General features: G+C 41.4%; 1 protein-coding gene across 4 annotated transcripts in view; it reads right to left on the bottom strand.

Moving 5' to 3' along the window:
* Positions 1-20,202, bottom strand: part of LOC126346130 (nucleolar complex protein 2 homolog) — a 137,369-nt gene that overhangs the window by 71,741 nt on the left and 45,426 nt on the right. For all 4 annotated transcript variants that reach the window (XM_050002164.1, XM_050002163.1, XM_050002162.1 and 1 more), the window contains exon 6: positions 7,826-8,050. In XM_050002164.1, the coding sequence (XP_049858121.1) occupies positions 7,826-8,050 (225 nt within the window). The remainder of the gene's footprint in view (positions 1-7,825; positions 8,051-20,202) is intronic.

A 20,202-nucleotide genomic window follows, 5' to 3' on the forward strand; every position in this document is an offset into this window, starting at 1 on the left:
ATTCACTGATGACATCCATACAATGTATATTGTCTAAGGATGAATAAATAAATAAATAAATAAATAAATAAATAAATAAATAATCATCCAGCACAGAAAATTATAGTCTGTCATAGTGGTGAATTGCTCGTCAAATTTATATTGTCTAAGGATGAATAAATAAATAATCATCCAGCACAGAAAATTATAGTCTGTCATAGTGGTGAATTGCTCGTCAAATAAATACAGCCAGAACTTGTTGATGGCCCAGACAACTGCTAGGTACTCTTTCATGGTTGTAGAATAGTTTATCTTGGATTTGGAAAGTACTCTACAAGCATAAGGTATCACCTTCTCCATACACTCCTAAATTTGTACTAGAACTGCACTTATTCCATAACTGCTAGCGTCAGCATGAAGGTATGTCTTGACATTCTCATGACACAACACTAAGACTGTAGAGGATGTTAGTGCTTCATTTAGATAAAAGAAACACTTTATTGCACCTCATTCCAGAAAAATTTGATGTCTTCCTGCAGTAGATCTTGCAAGAGATGTGACTTGGTACAGAAGTCATTTATGAATTGCTGGTAGTATGACCACATTCCAAGAAAACTTCTCACATCACAAATGTGCTGAGGAGTTGGAAAATATGTGACTGTTCTTATTTTTTCTGGATTAGGACAGACTCCATTGCCATTCACTAGGTGCCCCAAGATTATTATTTCTTGGGCAACAAAGAGGGAGAGGCAGTTTCTGGGATTCAGGTGGATGCCTGCAGTCTGAATACACCTTAGCAGCCCTGCAGCCAGGCGACTAGCAAGAGTTTTGGTGTTCTCGTAAAGATAAGTCATTTTAGATTATAAAACATATAGATTAGTACTGATTATGTGGTAAATAGGTGTTTTAGTGTGCCTTTTAAGTGTACCATTGGAGGTTTAATTTTTCTTTACGTAATATAGCAGAAAACGCGAAAAGACTGTACAGTCATATTTTCTGTTTATGTTCTGCTGCAGCCAATATATAGAATTTCGTTTAGTTGTTCCTTGTTCTCTCCAGCAATTTAACTTAGCGTACCTCTTCATTATTTAACTAGCATTTCCAGAAAGTAGTGTAAAGTTTAAGTTGTTGTTTCAGAAACTTCGCACTTTTTTTTGTTTACACACAGTTACGCATAGGCCAAATTTGTGTAACCATATTTTCGTGTTTATCTGTAATTTAACTGTCTTATTCTTAATAAACTATTACGTTTATCATGAGTGAAAAGTGCTTGACTTGCCGTAGAATTGTTAGGTCTGGGCTTTGGTGTGATGGGTGCTGTAGTTTTTTCCATGTGGGTGACTGTAGTGGTGTGGGAATAGGGGAAGTAAATGAGACTAATCAGTGGTTTTGTATGATTTGTAATAGAGATAGGAAGATACTAGAACAGGAGGGAAAATTGCTGCCCTTCAGGCTGAGTTAGACAAGGCCAGGGGAGATCTTGACAGGTTAAGGAGGGAGAAGGGTAAAGAGAGGTGGGAAGTGGAACAGGCAACAGGAGGAACAGGCCTAGAACTTTGTCTGACAGCTTCATGGTGAATGTGGAAAATAGATTTGACTTGTTGCTTCAGTTAGAATCTGGTGAACCTCAAGCAATTGCAGGTGTAGACAGGGCACAACAAACTTTCAGCAGCAAATTGAAAAGTGAAAATGTAGGGAAATCAGTAAAGAGAAAGAAAGTGTTGGCCAACTTTTGCAGGATAAACTAGGATCAGAATACCAGGTCACCAATTTTTTAAAACCTAGTGCTTGTCTGGAGCAGGTGACAGAGGATTTAGGGTCACTTTGCAAAGATTTCACTAAGGAAGACACCGTGGTTATAGTGGGTGGGGCAGGTAACAGTATTGACAGAGATCCTGGGTACAGTATAGAGTGTGACCTGACGAAGATTGCATCAGCATCGAAGCATACTAGTGTTGAGTATGTATCTGTTCTTGGGCACCATTTGAACTCTTCTGTCAAGAGAGTTAATTTGGAGCTGGAACGGCTGCTCACGTCGGGTGCAGGGTCACACATTGGTGTGGATCCTGTTGATTCTCCAGTAGGTGGGATTATACTAGGCATGGCCTTCACCTCAACAGGAGGGGGAAGGTTAAATTGGCTGGGGAAATAGCAGGAACGTTAAAGGGGGGAGGCACTGTCATGAGTGGTAAAATACCAGTGGTTATAGGGTTCAGAAAAGACCTTTTTTTTAGGGGAGGGAGGACAGAAAGAAAGCAAACTTTAAGAGAGGTTAGAACTGAGACAAACCTTCAGTTTGAGAAAGAAATCAAAACACATAATTCCAGCTTATTACATCAGCATAAACAGCCATTGGTTAAGAATTTTCAACAGTCAGCAGATATTTTAACTCTACCCAATTTTAACTCAGTCAATGTGAAATGTCAGCTATCTTTATTGCATCAAAATATTCGAGGACTGAGAAATAAAATTAATGAATTAACTATCTGCATAGATGAATTAGAGTCTTCAAACCCAGCTGACATAATCTGCCTCTCTGAACATCATATGACCACTTATATAGAACTTTTAAGTGTTACAAGGTTTATGTTAGCATATCAGTTTGGTAGATCAGAAATAGAGAAAGGAGGAGTGGCTATATTAATCAGGAACTGTCATAAATTTAAGAACATAGACATTCATACATTTTGCCTAGAACAGCATATGGAAGCATTTGAACAGAATTAGAATTTCACAAAAAAAAATCCTTCATAACATTAAGTGTATATCGAGCACCTGCAGGTAACTTTAATCTATTTGTAAACCACCTTGAAGCTGTACTGGTCCATTTAACAACCAAAAACAAAGAAATAGTGGTTGTTGGTGATTACAATGTAGATTTCCTTAAAGACTCTCCCAATAAGAACTTATTTGAGTTAGTAACACTATCATTTAACTTAATTCCCACTGTAAAGTTCCTCACTAGTATAGCCACTTGCTCACAAACAGCCATTGATAATATCTTTATAGAAAAGTCCAATGAACAAAATATATTACAAAACCAATAGTCAATGGCCTCTAAGACCATGACATGCAGTTCCTTCTGTTAAATGCTAATACTGAACAGGATATAAAATCTGTTAAATCTGAGCTCAAGAGGGTAATCAGTAAGCCAAAAATTGATTATTTTAGGACACTCCTCAGAGACATTCACTGGACTGATGTTTACAGTGCTCATGGCATGAATGAAAAATATAACACTTTTGCTAATAAAGTGCTTACCTTATTCAAACACTGCTTTCCCCCAAAACTTACCAAGATTAGAGCAAAGTCTACAAAGAAACCATGGATTACTCAAGGAATAGGGGTATCTTGTAAAACAAAAAGAAAACTGTATCTGTCAATCCGAAACATTTCCAATGTTGATGCTGTAGCACATTATAAGAAATACTGCAAAATATTAAAGACTGTAATACGGATGTCAAAGCAAATATATTACAAGGAAAAGATAGTCATATCAGATAACAAAATAAAGACAATATGGGATATAGTGAAGGAGGAGACCGGTAGAACCAGACATGAAGAGGAACAAATAGCATTAAGAGTAAATGATACATTGGTGACAGATTTGTATATTGCTGCAGAACTTTTTAACAAACATTTTATAACTGTTACTGAAAAGATGGGGTTGTCAGGTTTGGTAGATGCTGCTATGGAATACCTCAAGACCAGACATTTCAAGTAACTTCCATAATATGAATTTGACCCTCACTACACCATCAGAAATCATGTCCATCATAAAATCTTTAAAATCAAAAACATCTAGTGGATATGATGAAATATCAACAAAGTTAATTAAAGAATGTGATTCTGAGCTAAGTAACATATTAAGCTATCTGTGTAACCAGTCGTTTATCAGTGGAATATTTCCTGAATGGCTGAAATATGCTGAAGTTAAGCCACTGTTTAAGAAGGGAGATAAAGAAATAGCATCAAATTTCCGTCCAATTTCACTGTTGCCAGCATTCTCAAAAATTTTCGAAAAAGTAATGTACAGTCGGCTTTATAATCATCTTATCTCAAATAACATACTGTCAAAGTCACAGTTTAGATTTCTAAATGGTTCTGATACTGAGAAGGCTATCTACACTTACAGTGAAAATGTGTTGAATTCATTAGACAAAAAATTGCAGGCAACTGGTATATTTTGTGATCTGTCAAAGGCATTTGACTGTGTAAATCACAATATCCTTTTAAATAAATTAGAATATTATAGTGTAACAGGAAATGCTGCAAAATGGTTCAAATCTTATAGCTCTGGCAGGAAACAAAGGGTGTTATTAGGAAAGAGACATGTATCAAGCATCATCCAACTGGGACCTAATTACATGTGGGGTCCCACAAGGTTCCATTTCGGGGCCCTTACCTTTTCTTGTGTATATCAATGACCTTTCGTCAGTAACATTTCCAGATGCCAAGTTCGTTTTGTTTGCCGATGATACAAACATTGCAATAAATAGCAAATCAAGTGTAGTCTTAGAAAGATCAGCCAATAAAATATTTGTGGACATTAATCACTGGTTCCTAGCTAATTCTTTGTCACTAAACTCTGAAAAAATACACTACATGCAGTTCAGAACTTGTAAGGGGTGCCCCACGAGTGTATGTCTAACATACGATGACAAGATGATTGAAGAAGTGGACAGTGTTAAATTCTTCGGATTACAGCTTGATAATAAATTCAACTGGGAGGAGCACACCACAGAACTGCTGAAACGTCTTAACAAATCTCTGTTTGCAATGCGAATTTTGTCAGACATAGGGGACATAAAAATGAAAAAGCTGGCATACTATGCTTCCTTTCATTCCATAATGTCATATGGGATTTTTTTTGGGGTAATTCATCAAGCCAAGCTAAAGTTTTCCGGGCACAAAAACGTGCAGTAGGAGTTATATGTGGTGTGAACTCAAGAACATCCTGCAGAAGCCTGTTTAGGGCACTAACTACTGCTTCCCAATATATTTATTCCTTAATGAAATTTGTCATTGAAAATATATCACTTTTTCAAACCAACAGCTCAATTCATGGGATCAATACTAGAAATAAGAACAATCTTCACAAGGATTTAAAATCTCTTAGTCTCGTACAAAAAGGTGTGCATTATTCAGGAACACACATTTTCAATAACTTGCAGCCATAAAAAGCTTAGCAACCAATGAAATTCAGTTTAAGAGAAGCCTAAAGGATTTATTGGTGGCCAACTCCTCCTACTCCATTGATGAATTTCTCAGTAAAACCAACTGATTTGTATATAAGTACAATATAACAATTTCAGTGCAGTAATGTGTTCATTGAAAATTTGTGTGTGTGTGTGTGTGTGTGTGTGTGTGTGTGTGTGTGTGTAAGCACAATCTAACTTCTGCACCATTTCAGTGCAGTAATGTGTTCATTGTAAATAAGTATTATAGAAGTAGTATTGCATGTTTATTACCTTATAAATAAATAAAACCTTTTTTATTTTAAATTCGGTGCATTAGTATTTGTAAAATGACTCTTTCATACAATGTTCATTAAAAATGACGATCATTCCACTTGGACCTGTGGAATGGTGCATTATCTTATTTGTTTTAGTTGTAAATATTTGTCATGTATTGTTGTTTTTCTGGCATGTTCCACATCCTGGAGGACCTCCTCACTACGGATCAATTGGAATGAAAGTGAATCTAATCTAATCTTAATCAACACAGTTGTCAAGCAGCTTACATGTTCTTCACTGTGATGGTCGACATCTGTCAACACAGTAGTCCTAGAACATTTGTCTTCTTCTCTACAGTAGCGTACAACGTATCCAGTGTGTTCACAGTGGAAACACAACGGCATATTATGCTCTGTTCTCCAAATGTTTGTTCTTTTGTGGGGCATTATACTTGACAGAGTTGTTGGTTGTATGTGTATTGGTTGGATGCTGGATTGTCATTTGAGAGCTGCCACATGCCTCATAGTCCATTTATTCTATTCTTCTTGGGATCGATACACCACTTCTTCAATATTCTCTATTGCCTCCTGACATAAGGGGTTGATGTTCATGGCTGCCACCCATTGGTAACTCGGCCTCTGACAGTTGGCTGCCATAAACTGCTATACTACTACTATTACTATCTGGCGAATGTGAGCGGCAAAGTTGTGGTGGTTGTGAACATTCACCATAGGGACCACATTCGGCAGTCTGTCATACTTCTTTCATTTAGCCCCTTTCCATTACATTTTGTCAGTGCACTGCCGCCACCTGGTGAATAGCTCAGCTGCTGTGATATCCTCTGCCAAAAGAGTCTGGTACAACTTCTGTGACTCCCCTCATCAAGTGTGAGATTTTGTCAGCTTCTGTTACATTTACATCGAAAATGTGGCACAGCACCAAAACATTCTGTATGTAACATTGTGTCATTTCCCCATGATGTTGCACTCTGTCCTTCAACTGTTCTTTTACAAAGCTGACCTGCTGCTGATTGTCAATAAATGTTTTCTTCAGTTTGGCCTGGAATCTGTTCCTGTTAACAAGTTTCTCTTTGTTATCCTCAAACTGGTGCTGGGTTGTGCTGTCCAAGCAAAAGTAAATATTTGCTAAACACATAATGTCATCCCATCTGTTGTATTTGGAGATTTGGTCAAATTCTTTGAATCATTTGATCATGTCCTTACCAACATCTCTATAAAAGGCTGATGAATGCCTGATGTGATTTGCAACCCAGTGGTCTCCTGAACCTTGGGAATAATTTACAGCTTGCATTCTGGTTCGTGTCTGTGGAGGCATTTACATTACCTATTTGGACTCAAAGTGATGTAGATGTTTTTAAATACCCATCTTCTCCACCAAACAATGTCATGTCATAACCACAATCAAGTCCAAATCCAAAAGCAGGGTCATTTATATAAAGCCCAACACTTAGCACTGAAAGCACATTTATTACGAACACCATCAAACAGATAAAACAGAACTAAACTTGTGGCACAGAGTTTTGTTATTTATACAAACATAGAATATTTCAGAATATACAAGCATTCTAAACCTAAGAAATTTTGAGAATCTTCCAGAATAATAAAACCTATATAAAAAAGAACTGATGGTTGGGTTTGAAATAGTAACACACAGTACCCGAGCCAGTGACACTAACCACTACATTACATTTCATGAAGCACAGATTGCAGTATTATTCTTCTGTGCGTTATTCTTACACAGTCAGCAGGACCTATATTTAACGTAAACTCCATACCAGGCAGGAACTTATCATTTTTCATATTAACAAACACTGCCTGAGGTACAAGATGATAAAAATTCTAGGGCTGACTGGGGACTGAGTTCAGAACTTTGAATTCCTAGTCTGGCCCTCAACTAATAAGCCAAACAATACAAACCTAATGGTCACATTAAACACATTAATTTCAGCTACAGCTCCCTTACACCCTTGTCTCATCAACTATTATCCTATTTGTCATTCTCAGCAAAAAGGTCAAGTCAGGAGACCAACAATTTTTTATACATCTGTGAGATGAGTCACTGCTCCCCTATTTAGTAGTTCCTCTATGGATTTTGTTTTACAGTATACCAAAAACAAACAACATGTTTGCAAGACCTATTTCAACACAAAAGAGCAAAGTAGCAGGCAGAAACACAAATTACATACACCTGAATAATTTAAAAACTCATAATTATGTTTTCTACCTACCTCAAGAGTGTTTGTTATATTCTTCACAAATTAAGAGCACTGAATTTGGAAAATGATGTTCAAAATGCATCTAAATGGAAAAACAGCAAACACTGAACAGACAGAAAACTTAAAACTTATGGAGATGTAACAGTGTACAAACCTTCAGTACTTTGTCAAGCAGTGATTTCTGTTCACTGGTTGTTAATCTCAATAAGCACATAAATGCCAGAACCCTGATAGTTTCTTCTCCACATGACCACAACTCAACCAGCTTCTTCACTAATCCTTTTGTAACATTTGAAAAGTTGGTGACGAAAGGAATCATTTGATGGAGATGCTTCAATAGTACAGAAAGTATATGTTCTGATGTAACAGCACTCAAAAACTGAAATACAGAACAAAACAATTTATTTTCCAATATAACAGTCGCTAAAATTCATACATGTAAGTGATCATTTAAGGGAATACATAAAAATTGCTCTTTTCTAGTGCCACACCAAACTAATCAATGAGTGGCTGCAGAGAAGCCTTCAACCTTCTTCGTGATTTTGCATAAGACCAGAATTTTCTCAGATTCTTGACAAGATATTCTGCTAAGGCATGACTTTGGAAGTCGCTGAATGCTTCCCACATTGATCTTTTTATAGTCATACAAGGTTTTTACTAACTTCTGCCTGTCGATTTTTCCACATTAATTTTGAACTAACAGTTGAACGATCTCTTCTTCCTCAACCATTTTTTATATTAAACCACGGTGAGTCTTCCTGTTCTTAATCCCCTTACTTGGCAATTCATAAGGTGTTTTTTCGTTTTTCAGCAATTCATAACAATTTCTTATGTACAGGAACTGAAAAATGTAGCATCTACTTCTGGCAAAACTCGCATCTACTTTTTGCAAAATTTGTGTATTTTTGTTGAAATTTGCTCCTATTTTCTTTGTTTGTAAATAGTTATAAACACATTTAAAAGGTTGTCACACTACATCAGTGAAGGCATACAAATTATTAGTTCTTTGAAACTGACTGTTAAAAAAGTGCTGATTGGGAACTTTTCGACTGGAATGTTTGCTTTTGCAAAAACTTCAACATCTTTTTCTTCCAGAATGGTCTTTGTTTTTTCATTTGGCTGTATTTGCACTTTCAAAAACCATTGTTCTATTGAAAAGCAGCAGCATTTAACCACCGTTTAAGTGAATGCTTCTCTGATAAAAAGGTGTTTCTGGACATGGTTATTTTGTCTTTTCCCATCCAATTTGAAAATTAAAAAGTCTGCGGACTACTAATTGTGATCTTTCGTGGGCTTTCATAGCTCTAAGACCACTGCTTGGCATTGCTACAGACAGAATTGACAAGACACTTAGCACCGAAGTAGAACCGAACAAACAGCAACTCGATTTTAACACTAGGGGAAGAAATTCAGTGCCATCAAAAAGCGTCAGATTTTGTTTTCAAGTCATTATAGCGCAGAGGGCGCGCGCTATAGGCTATAGTCACATCGGGAGCGTAAACAGACTAGAGTTTCTGACCACCACAGGGGAAGGAATAATGAGGGGAAACACCACCACTTCCATTTTGGTGGACAGCAGGCTACAGCAGAACTGACACACAGTTACAGGGATTGCCGATCTGTTCTAATGTTGTAAGAGTCATAATTGAAATCCATGATGGACCAGGATTAGTTGCTTCACTTATTTCAAAATAAGGAAAAAAAAAAAATGACCGGCACTGCACAACACAAAGCATTCAGGAACAGTTACCACACAGTTGCTTGTTGAAGTCAGCAGAGTATTGTTAACAATGTAGTTCAGGCCCGACCTCTAGCGATATTCGCTGGAACTTCAGTTCAATGCGCCGTCTAATTTTCTGCATTAAAACTGTCTGCATTATACGGTCTTTTGAGCTTTAGCTAACAAACAAACATATGTGTTTCTTTCTTATAAAATGCTAGACCCCATGGCTGAGAACTAAGTTGCATTATGCGATGTGTATCTTAAACAGACCATTCAACCATCCGGATTTGAGACAGCAACAGATCATTAAGTGTATTGATACATTGTTGTGTTCGTACACTTTATTTTGAATTAGGTTTTTGTGCACATTATCTTTCCAAATTGGGCTTCGCCAGTTTATGTGCAATGCCAGAAACTGCTTATATTTTCGATACTGTATGCAGAAAATTAAACTATTTCAAACTATCTCTGATAAACAGCTCATCTGGATACAATTCACTAAGAAACAATGTCTATTAACTAATTTTGCATTTTAAGGTAGAATTCACATCTACTTTGCATTTATTGCAAAATGTGAATTTTTCCAGCCCCTACTTATACGGTGACAATTATTGAACTATATGAAAAAAATGTAAATTTGTTGGTTCATGGTGTGGGTTCCTGTAGTCATGTCCTAGTTCATGAACCACGGGCAACGTATGAGTGGCCAAGTAAGTGGTCCCGACAGTCGGGATACCAGTTACTTTGGAATAAGGCTGGGCATCTCTGACATATTCTGAGTCGTGGTCACCTCTGTGCTCATACGGCAAAGACTACCAAATCCACCGGTTAGTCCCTCAACCGTTAGGGGTAAAACTCAATGGGACTCGGGGCAAGCAAGGTTACCAACCTGCTTCCCTGGCACTTTAAATATGATGCTGGCAACAATCAGAACAAAATGCCTCTGACCTTTGGAGGTGAAGTTGTCCCACCTCTAACTGACAAACCAGGGACTTCTAAGATACGACTTGGCAAACAAATGGTAATGAGATGGGGAGCAATTAATATCAATGGAGGCTACTCTGAGAAGAAGGTAGAGCTGGCAGAGGCTGCAAGTAAGATGGGGCTGGACATTTTAGCTGTTAGTGACATTCGGGTAAGGGGTGAGAAAGAAGAGGAAGTGGGAGAATACAAGGTCTACCTGTCAGGAGTCAAAGCAGGAATAGCACAATGGGGTGTAGGGCTTTACATCAGGAAAGAAATGGAACCCAGCGTAGTTGCAGTAAGGTACATAAGCGAACGACTGATGTGGATAGATTTGACAGTGTCTAGGAAGAAAATTAGGATTGTGTCAGTATATTCGCATTGTGAAGGGACAGATCAAAGTAAGATGGATAGTTTTTATGAGGCACTCAGTGATGTAGTTGTTAGAGTAAAGGACAAGGACAGTGTTCTGCTCATGGGTGATTTTAATGCCAGGATTGGAAATCTAACAGAAGGGTATGAAAAGGTTATGGGTAAATTTGGAGAGGATATGGAGGCCAACAGGAACGGGAAACAACTCTTGGATTTCTGTGCCAGTATGGGCTTAGTAATCACAAACTCCTTTTTTAAACATAAGAACATTCACCGGTATACTTGGGAAGGCAGGGGAACCAGATCTGTCATTGCCTATATAACAACAGATTAGGAATTCAGGAATGCTGTGAGGGATACACGTGTATTCAGGGGATTCTTTGATGACACTGATCATTATTTAATCTGCAGTGAAATTGGGATTGTGAGGCCGAAAGTGCAGGAGGTCAGGTCCATATGTAGGAGGATAAGAGTGGAGAAACTTCAGGATAAGAAAATCAGGCACAAGTACATAACAGCAATCTCAGAAAGGTAACAGTTAGTTGAATGTAGTCAATTACAGTCACTGGAAAAGGAATGGACAAGGTACAGGGACACAGTACTAGAAGTGGCTAAAGAATGTCATGGAACGGTAGTGTGTAAAAGTAGGATGAAGCAAACAGCATGGTGGAATGACACAGTCAAGGCAGCCTGTAAAAGAAAAAGAAGGCGTATCAAAAATGGCTACATACTAGAACTCAAGTGAACAGAGAAAGTTATGTTGAAGAAAGAAACAAAGCCAAACAGATAATTGCATCATCCAAGAAGAAATATTGGGAAGACTTTGGAAACAGGTTGGAGACTATGGGTCAAGCTGCTGGAAAACCATTCTGGAGTGTAATTAGCAGTCTTCGAAAGGGAGGTAAGAAGGAAATGACAAGTATTTTGGACAGGCCAGGAAAACTGCTGGTGAATCCTGTGGATGCCTTGGGCAGATGGAGGGAATATTTTGAAGATCAGCAATGTTTCAGACTTCGAGGTAGAATGGGATAGGAATGATGATGGAAATAGGATCACGTTTGAGGAAGTGGAGAAAATGGTCAATAGATTGCAATGCAATAAAGCAGCTGGGGTGGATGAAATTAAGTCGGAACTCATCAAATACAGTGGAATGTCAGGTCTTAAATGGCTACACAGGATAATTGAAATGGCCTGGGAGTCAGGACAGGTTCCATCAGACTGGACAAAAGCAATAATCACACCAATCTTTAAACATGGAAACAGAAAAGATTGTAACAACTACAGAGGGTAAAATCTTCTCAGGTATTGTTGAAAGGGAAGTGCAAGTATTAGTTGAGGACAAATTGGATGAAAATCAGTGTGGGTTTAGGCCTCTCTTAGAGGTTGCCAGGACCAGATCTTTAGCTTACGGCAAATAATGGAGAAGTGTTATGAGTGGAACATGGAATTGTATCTATGCTTTATAGATCTAGAAAAGGAATATGACCGGGTTCCTAGGAGGAAGTTATTGTCTGTTCTACGAGATTATGGAATAGGAGGCAAACTTTTGCAAGCAATTAAAGATCTTTACATGGATAGTCAGGCAGCAGTTAGAGTTGACGGTAAATTGAGTTCATGGTTCAGAGTAGTTTCAGGGGTAAGACAAGGCTGCAACCTGTCTCCACTATTGTTCATATTATTTATGAATCTTATGTTGAAAACAATGGACTGGCTGGGTGAGATCACGATATGTGAACACAAAATTAGCAGTCTTGCATATGCGGATGACTTGGTTGTGATGGCAGATTCGATTGAAAGTTTGCAAAGTAATATTTCAGAGCTAAATCAGAAATGTAAGGACTATGGTATGCAGATTAGCATCTCCAAAACAAAAGTAATGTCAGTGGGAAAGAAATATAAACGGATTGAGTGCCAAATAGGAGGAACAAAGTTAGAACAGGTGGACGGTTTCAAGTACTTAGGAAGCATATTCTCACAGGATGGCAACATAGTGAAAGAACTGGAAGCGAGGTGTAGCAAAGCTAATGCAGTGGCTCAGCTACGATCTACTCTCTTCTGCAAGAAGGGAGTCAGTACCAAGACCAAGTTATCTGTGCACCGTTCAATCTTTCGACCAACTTTGTTGTATGGGAGCGAAAGTTGGGTTGATTCAGGTTACCTTATCAACAAGGCTGAGGTTACGGATATGAAAGTAGCTAGGATGATTGCAGGTACTAGTAGATGGGAACAATGGCAGGAGGGTGTCCACAATGAGGAAATCAAAGAAAAACTGGGAATGAACTCTATAGATGCAGCAGTCAGGATGAACAGGCTTAGATGGTGGGGTTATGTTACACGCATGGGAGAAGCAAGGTTACCCAAGAGACTCATGGGTTCAGCAGTAGAGGGTAGGAGGAGCCGGGGCAGACCAAGGAGAAGGTACCTGGATTCGGTTAAGAATGATTTTGAAGTAATAGGTTTAACATCAGAAGAGGCACCAATGTTAGCACTGAATAGGGGATCATGGAGGAATGTTATAAGGGTGCTATGCTCCAGACTGAACGCTGAAAGGCATAATCAGTCTTAAATGATGATGATGATGTAAATTTGTTACAAACTATGGCATGCACACACTTTATTCAACATGTAAATATCACTACAGACATTCGGATTTAGATTACATGTTCAATATGCCTGCCATCATTGACGATGAGGTGGCAGAAATTTTGCATGACCCGCTAAAGTATTGGAACATCAATTCCATCAATGACCTCCTGAATGGCTGTTTTTAGCTCAGCGATGGTTTTGGGGTTATTGCTGTACACCTTGTCTTTAATATAGCCCCATAAAAAGGAGTTGCATGTGTTCAGATCCAGAGAAGATGGTGGTCATTCGAGGCCCATGCCAATGGCCTCTGGGTACCCCAGAGCCAGAATGTGGTCCCCAAAGTGCTCCTCCGGGACATCAAATGCTCTCCTGCTTCGATGGGGTTGAGCTTTGTCTAGTAAGAACCACATCTTGTTGAAATCAGGGTCACTTTGGATATTGGGGCTGAAACCATCTTCCAAAACCTTCACATACTGTTCAGTAGTCATTGTGTCATCAAGGAATATCGCACCAATTATTCCATGACTGGACACTGCACACCAACCAGTCACCTGTTGAGGGTGAAAATACTTCTCGATCATGAAATACGGTTTCTCAGTCCCCCAAATGCGGCAATTTTGTTTACTGACGAACCCATCCAAATGAAAGTGGGCTTTGTTGGTAAACCAAACCATACTAACTCCCATCATTCCCGCGGCCAACCATACAGTTTGAGTTCCTAACCCAAACTGTTCAGAAGTTATGATGATTTTATTTCATATAGTTCAATAACTGTCACCCTTTAGGTATGCCGCAGTGCACAACAGCTCAGCCCCAGTTCTCTTTCGTAAAATGCATCTTGGTGACTGGGACCATGCCATATCCATTACTGTCCTCTTGAAGATGATGATTGGTTTATGGGGAGCTCAACTGTGTAATCATCAGCACCCGTACAAAGTCCCAATCTTTACACAGTTAATCTAGCCACTTTCATAAATAATGATGATATGGTGAAGACAACACAAACACTCAGTCCCCAGGCAGATAAAATCCCCAACCCAGTCAGAAATCGAACCTGGGACATCGTGATCCAGAGGCAGCAATGCTAGCCACTAGCCGTCCTCTTGAAGCATTCAGCTATAGGATTTTGCTGCGATGTATATGTCATAGTCATTTCATGCCAAAGCCCTTCAGATTTAAAGACCTGCAACCATTTCCTAGAAGAGAATTCTAAGCCACTCTCAGTCTGGATGCTCTTCAAGTACTTACTGGTTTACTTTCCATCTGAATCTTCTGTTTCTTTAATTCTTCAAATATTCAACTTCATTTTTTAAGAAACACACAAATATATACATGATTGCATCACCATGATACTCATTAAATATCTTTTGCCTCCTAACTTGAAACGTGAATAAGTCCCATGAGATCACTAAAAACAAGTACTGGAGTGATTGTATATTCCTTCAAATTTTGTGATACAGTTTTCAGAAATAGTCTTCATGTCGATATACTCATGAAACAGTCGTCACATGGATTTATTTCACCTTTTTCACAGTATAATCCCAGAACTTCTTTCTTTTTGATCATGTTGTTGACTGTCGTGGCATGCATCATTCAACAATGGCCCATCTCCAGCGATTTAGCGTTAAATCTTTCATTCCTCAATATGTTTATAGACTTTCTGTCATCTGCACATGGCTTTGTATTTATATAATATAAACGAACTTTTTGCTAAGTTTTTATGAGCTCTCTTCCAGATTCATCTTAGATCTGCCAACACTCTTTATCGAAAATAATCCTTTTATTGTTTTCAGTGAGTGCCTCACAAATAAGATTGTGTGGCCGATCTCAGGCACAAGTAGTGTATTTTTAGCTGTAAATTCTTTAGCCTAAACTTTGTTGTTAATTATCTTTGCATTTACAATATCATTTCCCATGGCTTCGGTTTTTGTGCTATCAGCTGAAGTTATGTTTCCAACTAAAATATTTTTTATAAACAGTTGAAAAATACTTTTCATTTGGAACCGTGTGATGAGTTGCCCCAAATCCATTACTCAGTCATCATTTTCCAATGTAACTGTGCCGCAGAAAACATTCATACTAAGAGCACCTTGTTCCTTTAGCTCTCATAAATGACCCCTTTTCATGACACTTTCTGGAAATGTGACCAACTTTGTGACAATTATAACAAACGAAAGTACCTCTTTGTGTGGTTTGTTTGTTTCTTTCTTTCTTCCTATCCTTTGTCGCATTTTACAGAAGTGGCAATTTTTGGTACCTTGAATTACTAGAATTAGCTTTCAAGGACACTGCAGAATGTTTACAGGGTGTACATAAAGTCCAGGAACATTTTCAATGATTTATTGCACAAAAACTAAACATTGTACATATGCCATACATATGGGATTTTGAAGAGAAACTCTTAAAGTTCGACACACCGATTTCTTTGGACTCCTTATGAATGTCTCTTGTACATGCTCCACATTCAGTCCACTCACACTGGGACGTTCACTTCTCTTTGCTGGGCACGAGCAACCCGTTGTGTGTGTGTGTGTGTGTGTGTGTGTGTGTGTGTGTGTGTTTGAGGTTTACGGGCGCTAAACAGCGTGGTCATCAGCGTCCAAACGCATAGAAACATGAACACATGCGGTGAAGGGACGAAGACGGACACCGAACAAGGAGAACGGCTAAAAGACACAGGCCTGACGCAGTTCCAAATGCTCACATACAGAGGCAAAACAAGAGGAGAAGAAACACACTAAAAAAGGAAAGGAAACACAAGGAAAAGAGAACAGAAACCGAAGGGAAACAAGGAGGTAATTGTGACTGGCGGACACCTAAAACCTGGGTGAGCCAGTCACCCAGCAGCACATTAAAACCCTCTCCCTAAAATCCGAGGCAACAGATTGGACAGGACACAAAACCGTATGACCTTAACCACAGTCGCTGCGTCGTCTTGCAAAATAGAGGGCAAATCCGGTGGCAACGAAACCACTGCCCTCTGGTCAGAGAATAAAGCACAGTCAAGTAAAATGTGGCGGACAGTAATCTGGACGCCACAAGCTCTGCAGATTGGGGGGTCCTCCTGCCGGAGTAAAAAACCATGCGTTAAGGGACTGTGCCCAATGCGGAGGCAAGTGAGGAGAACCTCATCCCGCCTGTATGAGTGGTAGGACGTACGCCATGGTCGCGTAGTGGCCTTTACCAGACGCAGCTTATTGTCAGAAACTGCCAGCCACTCCTCTTCCCATTGATGCAGAACACGAAAACGCAAAAGGGAGGTTACAGCATGGAGGGGGACGGCACATTCAACAACGTGAGGGAGGGAACATGCATCTTTGGCAGCCACATCCGCCAGTTCGTTTCCCCTAATATCCACGTGCCCCGGCACCCAGCAGAAAGAAACCTCCTTCCCCTGCCGTTGCAGGTGGAGTAGGGCAGCATGGATGTTCTGGACGACCGTATCCGCTGGGTACAAGTGTTGCATGGTCTGAAGGGCACTCGGGAGTCAGAACAGATGAGGAACTTAAGACTGGGAACACATCTCATCTGCTCCAATGCCCGCAAGATTGCAAACAATTCGGCATCGAGGATGGTAAACGCCGCAGGAAGCCTTAACTTGATGACTCAATCAGGGAAAACAACAGCACAACCAACAGAGTCCCCCTGTTTAGAGCCATCTGTGAATACAGGTACATGGTCCGGATGCTGGTTTAAAATATCGTAAAATAAGGAGGTAAAAACAAACGCCGGAGTGCAGTTCCTCCGGTTCCCCGAAAAGTTTAGAAGGATGCTGGGCCTCTGGAGCAACCAGGGAGGCAGGCGAGTAAAACCTTGTTGTTGGGGGGCCACACGCTACACACCATGGGACTCAAGCAAATGCTTGGCACGAATCCCAAATGGTCTCGTTGCCCTGGGACGACTGGAAAAGAGACGTTCCATAGGCGGTCGGGCAACGGTAGGGTACGCAGGGGAGGTAGGACAGGCAAGGAAATGACACACCCGTCGCACCATGAGGAGTTTCCGCCGGATGGCGAGCGGCAGTTCCCCTGTCTCAGCACACAGGCTGGGGATGGGACTGGTACAGAAGGCACCAGTGGCCAGCCTGATACCCTCATGGTGTACTGCGTCAAGGATCTTCAGATACGAAGGCCTTGCTGACCCATACACGGTGCATGCATAATCAAGACGCGATCGGACGGAAGCCCTATAAAACTGCAGCAGACGCGCCCGATCCGCTCCCCAGGACCGATGGCTCAGACACTTCAAAATATTCAGTGCCTTCAGGGCCCGCACCTTGAGGTCTTTAAGGTGAGGCAACCACGACAACTTGGAATCTAAAGTGAGGCCCAGGAACCTCACAGTGTCTCTAAAAGGAAGAACAGTATCCCTCAGACGCAATTCAGGGGAGGTAAAAAGACGCCGAGAACGATTAAAATGAACACACACAGATTTGTCTGCAGAAATGGTAAAACCCATCTTTGCAGTCCATGCCTCTAAACGCTTTATCGTAAGCTGCAACTGCCGACTAGCAGTGACAAGACTGGAGGAAGAACAGAAAACAGCAAAATCGTCCACAAACAAGGAGCATTGGGCAGGACTCCGGATAGTGGACGTGATACTGTTAATAGCGACGGCAAAGAGGGTGACACTTAAAACGCTGCCCTGAGGAACACCATTCTCCTGCACGTACAAATCAGACAGCACATTACCAACCCGATACCGAAAGAGGCGGTGAGAAAGAAGGGACCGAATGAAGATGGGGAGACGGCCACGAAAGCCCCACTCATGGAGTTGATTGAGGATAAGGCGGCACCAAGTAGTGTCATACGCCTTATTAATGTCAAAGAAGACCCCTAGACAATGCTGGTTACGTAGGAAGGCCTGCTGGATGGCAGCCTCAAGCAGGGTCAAGTTGTCTATAGTGGAACGACACCTCCGAAAGCCACACTGTGAGGGGCTAAGGAGCTGCCTGGTCTCGAGCAGCCAAACCAGGCGCCGGTTGACCATGCGTTCCAACGTCTTCCCAACACAGCTCGTCAAAGCAATACTCCGATAACTACTGGGATGCGTTCGGTCCTTCCCTGGTTTGAGGAGGGGAATCAAAATCGCCTCCCTCCACGAGTCAGGGTACGTGCCGGATAACCATATCATATTGAAACAGTTCAGGAGAACTTCCTTGGATGGCAGCAACAAGTGACGCAGCATGTTGTACCGGATTTGATCATGACCAGGTGCAATATCATGAGCCACAGACAGCGCAGAATCCAGTTCCCACATTGTGAAGAGGCAGTTATAGGGTTCAGAATTTAGAGACCGGAAGTCCAAGTGACCCCTTTCGATGGCAGTGCGGTAGTGGCAGAAATCTGGATCACAGTTATAGTGGCGGTAGACATAAAATGCATAGCCAGTGTCTGGGCAATGTCTCTCGGCACCGTGAGGAGACATCCCTGATGCAGCAATGCCATGACAGGTAGCTGGCTGAGTTTCTCGGAAATCCTCCTGATGGCTTCCCATACTTTCGTAGAACTAGTGGATCGAGAGATGGAGTTCAAGAACGATTGCCATGACCATCGTTTGCTCTCTTTAATCACTCGCCGCGCTCTGACCCTTGCCACCCGAAAGGCCGCAAGATTGTCAGCTGAGGGACGGCACTTGAAGCGGCGCAGAGCTGCACGGCGGGCTCGGATGGCTGAGCGGCACTCAGTGGTCCACCAAGGGACAGGACACCTCTTGGGATGACCAGATGACCGTGGGATTGACAATTCAGCAGCATGGGAGATCACGGCTGTAACATGGTCTACCCATTCGTGGACGCTGGCACGGTGTTCCAAAACAGCCAGTTGGCTGAAAAGTGTCCAGTCAGCTCTGCAGAGGTGCCACCGGGGCGGCACTGGTAATGCCACAGCCTCATCCAGGAGGCGAATCCAAAGCGGGAAGAGGTCACTAGAATGGAGGTCAGTTGCAGCATCCCACAGAGCAGAATCCGCAAGTGCTGGAGAGCAAAAGGAAAGGTCAAGAGCCAATGACGACCCGGAAGCAGTACAGAAATGAGTGGGAGCACCAGAGTTGAGGAGGCACAGTTCTTCAGACATCATGAGGCTTTCCAGAATGCGACCCCTGGGGCAAGTAGTCGGAGAGCCCCATAAGACATTATGAGTGTTGAAGTCCCCCAGAAGAAGAAATGGGCGGGGGAGTTGGCTAATAAGGTCCATGAGAGCCTCAGAGTCTATCGCATGCGGAGGCAGTAAATAAACTGAACAGACTGTGAGCCTCCGACCCACAAGAATGTCAACTGCAACTGCTTGCAAGTCGGTGACGAGAGGGAGCTCAGATGAGGGGTGCATGACACGGACATAAACCGCATCACCACCCTTTGCCCTTTCCCCCGTCAGATCATCTTTTCGATATACGGTATAGCCCCGTAAAGAAGGAGCATCAGTGGCCCGAAAATGTTTCTCTTGGAGACATAAGCACAAGGGTCACTCTCGTATAAGGAGTTGTAATTCGGCCACATGCGTCGTGAACCCATTCAGGTTCCACTGTAATATGGGAGCCAGTGATCAGGGTGGCTGAACTTTCACCCTGCCTCTGTGTTTTGGAGGAGAGTCCGTACTGGCCGGAGATTTATTCCTAGGGCAAGAAGATCGCCCCCGGTCGACGTCAATGTCCATAAGCTCCAATGACGACCCACGGGAGATGTCAGACAGTACGATGGCCTCGTCATCGGACCGCCTCTGACTAGTCTCCTCAGGTGGCAGAACCTTCACCTTCTGAGGCTTTGTCTTGGGGGGCTTGGAATGCAGAGCCTGGTCAACAGTTGGAGGTTTACTCGCCTGGGCAGAAGGCGCCATATGGGGAGAGGCAGGAAGTACCCCAATGTCAGCAGCCACGGCCTTGTCCGATGT

This window comes from Schistocerca gregaria, chromosome 1, assembly GCF_023897955.1.
Source record: "Schistocerca gregaria isolate iqSchGreg1 chromosome 1, iqSchGreg1.2, whole genome shotgun sequence".
Lineage (NCBI taxonomy): Eukaryota > Metazoa > Arthropoda > Insecta > Orthoptera > Acrididae > Schistocerca > Schistocerca gregaria.